At 36.5% G+C, this 11,620-nt stretch overlaps 1 protein-coding gene across 4 annotated transcripts; it reads left to right on the top strand.

Moving 5' to 3' along the window:
* The first annotated feature begins 504 nt into the window (after positions 1-504).
* Positions 505-11,620, top strand: LOC107671846 (lebercilin-like). 4 transcript variants are annotated; one of them, XM_016464831.1, is made up of 9 exons: positions 505-894; positions 2,932-3,282; positions 5,144-5,685; positions 6,501-6,638; positions 6,762-6,858; positions 7,228-7,334; positions 8,644-8,679; positions 9,470-9,713; positions 10,300-11,620. In XM_016464831.1, the coding sequence occupies exons 2-9, from the start codon at positions 2,940-2,942 to the stop codon at positions 11,094-11,096; spliced, it is 2,304 nt and encodes a 767-aa protein (XP_016320317.1). In that variant the 5' UTR covers positions 505-894; positions 2,932-2,939; the 3' UTR covers positions 11,097-11,620. The 4 variants fall into 4 exon arrangements, with proteins under 4 accessions (XP_016320317.1, XP_016320316.1, XP_016320320.1 ...); XM_016464830.1 differs by having other exon boundaries at positions 506-894; positions 7,201-7,334; XM_016464834.1 differs by lacking the exon at positions 8,644-8,679 and having other exon boundaries at positions 506-894; positions 7,201-7,334; positions 9,473-9,713.

Below are 11,620 nucleotides of genomic sequence, written 5' to 3'. Positions count from 1 at the left end.
TCTGACCTTCGATGATCCAGTTCAACCGTACTAATAAGCAAAAATGTCTCTAGATAATCATTTGTGTGTTTTTTTTTTTTATTGCTGAAGTGTGTTGAAATTTTTTCTTCTGCATTCTACTGTACGGACGTAAATTTCCTGTCCCTTCAGCCTGAGGCTTTCACTTTTGGTGTGAAAAGGCTTTTATATTTGCAAAAAATAGAACTTTTTTTATTTTAAAAACAAACAAGCAAGCAAAAAGTACAAACAAAAAGTAACGCAACGCATTACTTTCCATAAAAAGTAACTAAGTAACGTAATTAGTTACTTTTTGATGGAGTAACGCAATATTGTAATGCATTACTTTTAAAAGTAACTTTCCCCAACACTGGTTATCATAGTAACACCAATCAGACTCGAAACTCGCCTTTTTAATATCTTTCTGATGGGTTTTTGCTCCTTTTAAAGCATTACCGACGCCTGACGCCTGTCTGTCAGCGTAACATCAGCCGTGCTCAACAAGTGGTGACGGACAGGGCGCGCACGTTGCCATGGCGAAGCGTCACTATGACACCGGTAGCAGAAGGCGAGGCGCGGATTCAGAGATTTCACCAACTCCTTCAGTAAAGCACATATTCCTCTTCAAAAGCTACAATATCCGCCATAATCGACCTCAGATGCTGTTTGATTAAAGGACAGACGACCAAAACAACCGCCTTCGCCCTCTGTTTACCGTATCGAATAAGGTTTTGCTAATCGTTTGGCGTCGTCTCTACAGTAGAGTGTGTTGTCCTAGTTGCACGATAGAATCCCAGCTAGCTCATGTAGCTGGCTAGCGAGTTTGCGAGCCGTTAATCGAGCCACGTTATGAAGAAACTGACTATAGATATGGATACTTAGAAGGGCAAGAAACTGGTAAGTAACGTTACTTTTAAATTGATTTCACGCGCGTTGTTGCAGCAGTGTACGTACAGCGTTTGCTATTGCTTTTGTCACTTTTGTCATCAACACAAAGTACGAACAATCAGGTTGTAAACAAGAAACACTAGCAGCTTCTTAAGATATACAGACACGTATTAAGATACAGCCTTACATTGTTTTGTTTTAAACGAAGACACGTTGACCGCTTTTTTTTATTGTTTAAGGACACCTGTAGTTGGACTTACTGTTATATTGTTATATGACTTGCAATTCTGCCTTTGAAAATCTCTTTTGTTATGATATTTGGCAACAGCAACTATAATAACTCCATTATTGTAAGTTCATCACAATATTATTTTATGTATTTCGGAATATAAGTCAATTTTATATAGGAATATCAACCAAACTGATTGACATTTGTTGCTGTTATGGTTACTAAGGCCATTCAAACTGGAGCGTCAAGTGCAGATGGGTTCAGTTCTTGATGCCAGCATGTCATATATATCCAAAACACAATGGGCTCCTCATTGGCAATATAAAAAGTTTTATCATTAGACTGTATGCGTAGAAACTCTCTTAACTTCTGTGGTATTGTATCAGTTTTACATTTGCATAAGATTCCTTACCTAAAGGCAAGACAGGTACTTGGCAGAAAAAAAGGATTTCAATTACTAATGAATGCAGATCTTTGTTTTATTTTATTAGATTTTTGGCATTTTTGCTTTTATTATGATAGGGCAGATCAGAACTGACAAGAAGAGAAGCGGGAAAGAGATTGTGGGGCAGGATCGGGAAAGGTTCCTGTGTCGGGATTCGAACTCGGGACACCCATAGCGCAACAGCACTGTATGCCGGCATGCTGCCCGCAAACCTATCGGCACCGACATGAATGAAAATCTAATTTATTATAATTTGTTTATTATTATTATTATTATTATCATTGTTAGTAGTAGTAGTATATTTTAAATAGGTCTGTACCTGCAGGTAGCAAATAGGGCTGATATTTATTTGGGGAAGGCCTCATATAACTCAATATTTCCTTAATTCCGATATTTGAATATTAACTTTAAATATTTGATCCTAACTTTAAAGAATTTATTTCTTTTTGCAAAAATTTTGATTTATGGCACTTCATAATGGGTGTCTTAATAAACATTTTACCAAAAAAGAGGGAGGTGAAAGGTCAGGCAGTAACTGGATGTGTTTAGCATGCCATTAAGGAATGAATTATATTATTGGCCACTTACAAAAGGGCAGACTCAATCTCCATGGTGACGGTGACCAGAGAGGATATCAGGATTCTGCAGGTTCAGGGACAGAAAGAGGAGGACTTGCCAGTAGCCTTACAAACGGGTCATAAATACATTTTTATGAGGATACAACCAATCTCCTGTAGCTCATTTTAGTCTTTTATCCAGCTCTATTGTTTTTTGTTCTTTGTGACACTTGGTGATTCCTTATTTGTACTTCTGATCTTTATCAACTATTGCACTTCACAAACACACTATATGCCCTGATTTGATAAGACAGTGTCTGGTTAGAACATAATACAAGTTGAATATGCAGTCTAAATGGCTTAGTGTTTGAGACTTGCTCAGTTGTGACTAAATAATAGTAACGTACGTAATTTTATGGCTGAATACATTATATGTGTTAGTGGCTGGACACTGTATCCCCAGCCACATTGCTAGATGAGAATTAATAGCACGTCACTTTTGTTAATGAGCAACAAACATGACAGTGGCTTGATGCAGACTTGATGAAGCCTCTCAGACAGCTTGAGAAAACCGAGGTACGCACCGAACCGTCATATTTGTGTACCGTTACACCCCTAGTGTTTAGTGTCTGGTTTTATGTCACGATTCGCTGAAGGCTCACACACGATCTCATTTGCAAACATACCGTGCCATAGCAATCATTCCTTTTCTGATTTGTGTGTTTGGATGTGTGTGTGCTGCTTATTAATTGTGAGTGAAGCACATATTCAGTCCAGTCTCAGTCTGATCTCGATCATTGTGAACTGTATTGCAGGGAGAGACATGGACTTGCATGGGGATAATCAGGAATCAGAGCACAGCCGATTGTCTCACCATAGTGACGGGAAGATCTCGGAATCTCCTTTTCGATCTGGAAAACAGGAGAAATACCGGAAAGACATCGAAAGCTCGGTTGGGGATCATGCACGAACCAGAACGCGAGAGCCGGCCGGAGACCCAGACCGGGATCGGTGTTCGGATGGAGAGCGTAGCAGTCCCTCTTTCTACTCGGATGATTATGAAAACGTCTCACACTCAGATCGGTCTCTCTCGCCGTCAGCCTCTCCATCTCCACAAAGAAGAGGGAGGTCTAGGAGAATGTCCAGCAGCCCCTTACATCGAGCAGGTGTGTGCACACGTTATATGTAAACATACAAGTCTGAAAAATCATGTTGAAAATATATGTAGAAAAATCTAACGCAAACCTATAAATAAGCAGGACTTTTAAGAAATTTTGAAAAATTAAAAAGAAACTTTATGATCTACAATGATGAATAAATATTTAAGATTCTGCACAATATCTAGGTCACTAATCTTATAAGTACATTTGTAACACTGATCATGTGAACTCATCACAATTTGAACAAACTTGTTTAGTACATATAACTTCAGCACTGTACAATATTTATGTAAAATCTTGTTTACTTCTCCTTTTCACACATCATAATGGAACAAATTCATCTGCAATTCAGAAGGTCAAATAATTTGTGTATGTCTTCTAAATCACATAAAATTAGTCAGATGTCTCCTCTTATCCACCAATTACAGGTATAATGTAATTAACATGATGATCAAGGCCATCAGCGACTGAATCCTGTGGTGATTGGGCATGGCCATTTTTTATTTTATTTATTTATTTTATTTTTTTGTGGCCAATCATGTTTCTTGAGACTTTTTGATTACTGTGATTCAACCCAGGATCTGAGGGATGGGCGGCAGTGTAATTTTCTCACTCAAAAGATACTCAGTTGTGCAATCATATAAATGAGTCCTTGGTGTATATATCTCACAAAACCTGTGAAGGACTTGGCCAGGTCACATTTCACTCCAAAAACGAAAAGATATAATAAATTATATTTTGCTTAAACAATATAAAGCCAATTTTGAGGACCAAGATTTTTACCTTATAACAATATATCACAGTTAAGCACATTTCCAGAACGATTTTAATACCATAATGCTTCACAAATAACAGATTTTAAAAATAAAATAAAATATGAATATTATATAATTTAAAAATAATATAATTTAAATGTAGATGTGCTTAATTGTCATAAAAATAATGTCATGATGCAACGCATCCTAATGATCCTAAAAATAGGTTTCAGTTTATTTGTGCAAAATGTAATTTCACATCTATATTTTTTATTTAATTATTTATTTTTTATTTTACTTTATTTTTATTTATTATTTTTATTTTGTTATTTGAAGCAAAATATAATGTGGATATCAACCTTTAAATTGACTAAAGCATCGTTTAATTAGAGAATAACTGTTGTGTAGGGATGTAACGATTCACTCAACTCACGATTCGATTCACGATTATTATCTTTTTTTTTTACAAAATTAGATTTAAGACAAGTGATTTGTTTAGCAACTCAACCGATTTGAATCGTCACATATTTGAATCGATTTTCAACCGGCTCGCAGTTAATCGTTACAGCCCTACTGTTGTGTTCTGCAGTACCAATAATTACCAGCAGATTGCACAAGAGACATTTAGCATCAAGTGTCATGTGAATGTAAAACTACCATGTTTTTTTTCTTTTTTTTTAATTAATACTTTTGTTCAGCAAGGTTGCATTAAATTGATCAAAAGTGACAATAAAGACTTTTACATTGTTACAAATAAATTATGTTCTTTTGACATTCCTATTCATCAAATAATCCTGATAAATATGCAATTTTTGTTTCCACAAAATATTAAGCAGCACAACTAATTTCAACACTGGAGATAAAAAGATGTTTCTTGAGCACAAAATAAATATTTGAATGATTTCCGAAAGACCATGTGACACTAAAGGCTGAAATTTTAGCTTTGCCATTACAAAAATAAATAACACACACGTTTTATATATATTTCTCTTATATAAGTCTCATATATATGTATGTATGTATGTATGTATGTATTTTTATTTTTTTATGTTTTTTTTTTTTGTGGCTTTATTTAATTACTTATATGTACTTATATTGGTTGTTCTTTTCAGGTGTACGTAAAAGTGTGTCACGGCGTCTCCCGCCCCACTCCCATCATCCTCAGCAGCGGTCAGGAGGCATCCGATCCCAAACTTTGAGTAAAGACGCTCCATCCAAAGAAGTGGACCCGGTCACCAAACGCATGCTGTCTGCACGTCTGCTAAAGATCAACGAGTTGAAGAATGCTTTGTCTGAGCGGAGGCTGCATGCAGACGAGTTGCAGCGTGAGAACCGTTTACTGCGACAGATGCAGCTGCGGCAAGAGAAAGCTCTGCATCGCTACAATGACACAGAGAGCGAGATCTCGCAGCTGTTGTCTCGTCACAACAATGAGACTCATGTACTGCGTGAGAGGCTGAGACGCAGTCAAGAGAACCAGCGCACAGCTGAGCGCAGCCTCAGGGAAACGGACGCCCAGCTCCAGTGCTGTCGTAGCCAGCTGCAGAAACTGCAACAACTCGCAGATGACCAGAATCTTGGAGAAAGGGAGGAACTCTCACGAAAACTAACGTACACTCAAGGCAAATTGCAAGAAAGTGAACGCAGAGTGAAGGTAAAAAATTACAATCAATCACACAGTGCAGGGCTCTACAATAAGGATGGCCCACTGTCCCAGGCCAAACTGTCACTTGTTGAGCTAGCACTATATCTTACGTTTTGATCATGTCTATGCATTTTTATGCCTTGCAAACTTATACAGTTGGTTGGGAATTATGCTTGTCAACTTTTCAAACTTGTTCCAAAGGTCAATTATCCACTGGCTAAAAAAAGGGATATTTGACCATGTATGTCATAATTTCCAGAAGTGTTTATAAATGTGTGGTTTATTGTATAATTATAATGTATATATTTTTTTTCTTTTTAAAGAAAACTTTATTTTATTAAAATAAACTTTATTAAAACTTTAAAGAAAACTTTAAACATTATAGAATTCTTATTTATATGTCTGAAATTAATAATAATAAATTATATTATTATAATTCATTTAAATAATTATGAATTCTATAATAATAATAAAATAAATATTAATAATGAATTTCACTTTTAAAATCTAAATATAACATTTACACCTTTGATTTAAATTTATAAGTAAAAATAATATTTTGTGTCCGCCTTAAAATAATGTCTTTCCATAAGATATAAGTGATATCCTTCTTGTGCAAACCTTCTTATTTTCTTTATACGTTTACTTTTACGTTTACTTTTAATGAGTTTGAGCCATTAATATGCATACAGCTGTTACCAGAGGAAGTTAACTTTCTTTTAGGGGCTACGGTTGATTATAATGACTTCATCCTTCATCATGCAGTTAATATGTGTTTTTTTTTGTATGGCTCTGTGTGTGTAATGCATGTAATGCGTCATAAGGAATTGGAGAAGAACATGGAGCTGAGTAGTGGGAGCTTTCAGAGGCAGCTAGCTAATGAGAGGAAGAGAACTCATGATTCACAACAGGAAGTTAAAGCACTACAGGAGGAAATGGAGAGGCTTTGCACTAAACTAAAGGTACCAAATACTTTACATAAAACACCCACAAATCATATGCAGATTTTAGTTAAATTTTGATTCTTTTAATCACAAATCCATCATGTCATAGGTTAATTACTTTTTTGCATCTTATTATATCAGGAGAAAGAAAAGGAGCTGGATGCTCGGAACATCTACGCTAACAGGATGCTGAAAGCTTCTTCCAGAAAAGAAGCTGAGAATGGCAGCAAGCGAAAAGGTAGATCTAAGTCCCATTACACAGCTGTACTAGGCACCTTCCTCCCAGGGCCTTCTTACACACTTAAACATTGGGTTCATAATTATTATTAGCAGACAGGTAATGACTCCACAACAAACATCTTCCTATGGTGATTATATTCTCGTGAGATTCACTAGTGACTCCAGCTTTAATTACAGTGGTTCTATGGATTTGATATATCACTTTGACATTCATATAACAATCAGAGTGTTTGAAGAGATATTGTAGGGGCTCTAAAGGGTGGAGTATTACATTATGTATATCTGTGTGCCTGTAACCTATGCATTTTGCCACATGTTTGTGTTTGTATATGTATTGAAGTCTCTAATACAACCAGCACTAAATCAGTACAGACAGAGGACAGGGCGTCCTCACTGGACTTCCCATTGCCGCCTCCAGCTCTTACCAACGAACTCCCACCTGACGACCAGACCGATGATTACCTCTCTCTGAAGGCATGTATAATCTGCTCAGTAGAGATCTTATAAATTACATGTCTTTTTGGATTTCATTTTCTGAATCTTATTTATTTATTAAACATAAGAGAACTGTAGTTCATGAAATTGCGATTAGCTTCAGTTTGTGATGTCATTACTGTAATTAGACCAATGTTCTATATAGCTTTGTTTAAAAATCTAGTGAGCTGCTTGTTGTCTTCGACAGCAACTCGCAAATAGCACTCCATTTAGGAGATTTCATTAGATTTTGAATAGTGAGAATGAAAGTACATCACACACAGATATTGGGTTAAGTAATACATTTTTCATTTACAACTATTAGTAATTATGTGTTGCACTGCGTGAGGCAAATGGTGGTCACACCAGATACTGACTGGTTTTCGGACCCCCCCCGGACCCCCCAATAAAGTAAAACTGCACATTATAGAGTGGCCTTTTATTGTGGCCAGCCTAAGGCACACCTGGGCAATAATCATGCTGTCTAATCAGATGTCTAATTTGTGAGGTGGATGGATTATCTCGGCAAAGGAGAAGTGTTCACTAACACAGATTTAGACAGATTTGTGAACAATATTTGAGAGAAATAGGCCTTTTGTGTACATAGAAAAAGTCTTAGATCTTTGCGTTCAGCTCATGAAAAATGGAGGCAAAAACAAAAATGTTGCGTTTATAATTTTGTTCAATGTATATTGAATGAATGCTAAATAATAAATAGATATAAATAAATATTTTTACCCTGTGAATAATTTATTTAATTGTATGTAATGTTTATTATCGACAAATCTGTCTGCAATCTTGGATTTTTAAAAAAATTAATTAATTAATTAATTTATTTATTTATTATTTATTTTCTGAGCTCATTGAACTTCACAGTATTTTTTTCTGTGAAGGATACATATAATGATGCCTTAGTTTTTGGCTTAAATAATCTTTTGGAATCTCTTGTCATTGAACGATCATGTGACGCTTTAAAATGCAGCCTCGCTAGGTTTTGGAACAGAGCACATAATTTCTGCATATTGAGCTAGAAACCTCAGCACACAATAAAATGTCTCTCAAATTTTATTACTCATGAGAAAAGAATATATTTATTTGTGTTTCATCATCTTTCATTTTTTGATACTGTTATATATGTAGTTATTCTTTTGTTAATAGATTGATTTTGCTCGTTAGTGCTTAATTTACATCCTTCCTTTCTCTGTCTTTCTCATACTGTTTTATCACCTATGGATCCTTTTAGTCCACTCACATACCCGTGAATTTCCTTGTTAATTCATCTGAGTAATTTTTAATTATTGACTTTCAGGTTCAAAAGCCTACAGTGAATCACAGGGTAAAAAAGGTTGGCCTTGAATGTCTGTCCTTCTGTATCCCAGCATGCAGCACACAATAGAATAGACTGTAGTTCATATTCTGGCTCCCAAAGCAAATCTTCACATCTTTAATTCAGCATTGCATTGCTGTATGAAGTGCTAACCTCTTAAACTCTGCCAAATAGTCTCAATAGAAGAGCACTAGTAACCTGGCTGATTTGTTTTACAGCATGTCCATGATAAATAATAATAATAATATTTCTGAATTAAGAATGATCTCAGGTCAGGTTTCAAGAGCAGTTCTGGGAGACATACTTGTTTTGTCTAGATTAAAAGTCTAAAATGAAAATTCTATCATCATTTACTCACCTTCAATTCATTTAAGACTGATGACTTCTTACTTCTGTGGAACACAAAAAAGGAGAAGTTGCACAGAATGTTTATATTGTAATTTGTGATCAGGGGTGGTCAAACTCCAAAAATGGCAACAACAAAAAAACAAACAAACAAAAAAAAGACACCATAGAGCATCATTTAAGTAGAGCATATTCTCTGCAACAGCTGCTCTTGATATATGTTCAAATACGTTGCATCAGTTTTGACATCAGTGATGCCAAATGTCATTGGTTCTTGTGTCTTTTAACTGATTACGACCTGCCAAATTTAAACATCATGAGGATGAGAAAATGCTGACAATTTTCATTTTTGTGCAGACTAAAATAATATTTCATTGAGCAAACTTTGCGGAAATTATGAACTTTGTGTTTTACTCTATTCCAGTCCTTTGTTTGTCATCCATTTTCTTCAATAATATATCAGCAGGATCAGCAAGGCAGGGAGCAGAGACCAAGAGAAACAAAAGAATGGAAGATTCAAGAGTTTTGGAGGGAAAGGGAGAAAGAAAGAGACATGGAATCTGAGATGGTACGAACAAGGGAGAAGGAGAGAGAAGAAGAGGCAATGCATGACAGAGAAAGAGAAATGGAGCTGCTGAAAGACAAGGAGAGGCAAAGACTAGATCAACAGCAGAGCTCAAATGAGAAGAACTCAAAGGGAAACAGAGGTAGGAAAGTAACTGGTCATAGATGCCATCCTGCTGTCTCAGTCAGTCAAATGGACATACACAAATAAATTATATAATTAACATAACAATTTGAGTAAATTAAATACTGTTAGCTAAAATATAGTTAAAATATTATAACTAAAAAAGAAGCTCAAATAACTATAAAGTTTTCAATCATGTACAGATGTATATGATGGATGTTTGTCCAAATACTTAATGTACACAAAAGTTCAAAAGTTGCTTATTCTCACCAAGACTGCATATATTTAATCAAAAGACAGTAAAAACAGTAATATTGTAAAATATTATTGCAATTTTAAATAACTTTTTTTTTATTTTAGTATATTTTAAAATATAATTTATTCCTGTGATTGTAAAGCTGAATTTTCAGTAGCCATTACTCCAGATACATTACTCTAAATACTTTTTTTGTAACAATGTAAAAGTCTTTAATGACATTTTTGGTCAGTTGAATGCATCCTTGCTGAATAAAAATATTATTGGTACCGACCCCAAACTTTTGAACAGTAGTGGACTTGTTGAAATGCATGTTTGCATCTACAGTAATTCTGTTTCTTTTAAATAGGCCTGGACAGAAAGGAAGAAGATTGGAAGAGGATTGGCCTGTCTATATCTCAAAAGGAGGACGAGAGCCGGAAGCAGCGTGAACTGGAAGAGGAACAACTTAAAGCAAGAAATCTGGAGATCCAGGCCGTCAATCAAGAAAGTGCAGAAGAGGAACGTCAGCACAAAGAGCAGCTACTGGCTAAGATGCGTGAGATCAACATGCAGACTCAAGGTCAGGACTCGGACTTCTTTTCCGATGACACAGGAAGTCTCCGCTCTCCTCCACGGTTGTCCGAGCAACGGAACTACAACGGTATTTTCAAATTCACAGAACCAGAAGAGATCACAAACACATTGGCGAGTGGGAGAAGAGCGGGTGGTCTCCGATCACATGGACCAAGTGAGGATATTGATCTTGCTTTTGGCAGCTACGCCCCTTCTTTTGGTAAATCTGCCCCCCGTGCTGGTTTAGGTGCACGCAATGCAAATCAGCCACCTCGAGAACTAGATGAAGGGCTGGATCTGGGTGGCCTGGTCAAAGAAAGGAAGTCCAACCTCATGCAGCAGCTTTTTGGTGCCTCAGCCACACCACCTCCTTCAGATCCATCCAGCAGGATGGAGATCCTAAGCCCCCCTCTAACAAGCCAGTTCCCATCAGGACCAGTGGGTGGACGCAGGAGGGACACAGACACACTGAATGGACTAAACATCAGTTCTCTCCCCAACAATAGGAGCACTCTGCATGTCTCTGAGAGCCGACCTGCGGTCAGGGCCATTACGTCATTTGATGATGACATAGAAGAAGTCACACTCTGAATAGGGCACTTTTATAGCCAATACGAAAGAATCAGTTTTTTGAAAACACAAGGAAAGAATCCAGAAACGTCTGATATTTTGTTCTGAGCTCCCTTATGAAGTAATCGCTGATTAAACAATGCTTAGTTTGCTAATATGCCTCTGTTTTCGAACACTTCCGGCAAAATCACAGAGGAAGACTTTTTCAGTGATACTTTTTTCATGGTTAGGTTTGCAAAGGGTCCTATATTAACACTCGCTGCACACTAAAGGCTGTAAAAGCATGGAAGGGAGTGGAAAGTTCTGTGGATGAGCTACTGACAATGCGCAGATTAAAGAACACCGACGCATCCAGATCCATAATGACCAAAGTAATCTACCAAGAGCTGCGCCAGTTAGCAACTATGGCTGCTATGTCAAATGCAAAATGTGTTAATTGGTGGCAAATAGTGGTAAACTGACTACCGCAAACCTTAAGAAATCGCATTGTATGATATATTTAAATACTCGCCTCCTATAAATTTTGCATCTGAAAGGGAGATTCC

This window comes from Sinocyclocheilus anshuiensis, unplaced genomic scaffold (assembly GCF_001515605.1).
Source record: "Sinocyclocheilus anshuiensis isolate Anshui unplaced genomic scaffold, SAMN03320099.WGS_v1.1 scaffold1089, whole genome shotgun sequence".
Lineage (NCBI taxonomy): Eukaryota > Metazoa > Chordata > Actinopteri > Cypriniformes > Cyprinidae > Sinocyclocheilus > Sinocyclocheilus anshuiensis.
Note: the sequence above shows the minus strand (reverse complement) of the source record. Positions and strands in the feature narration are given on the sequence as shown.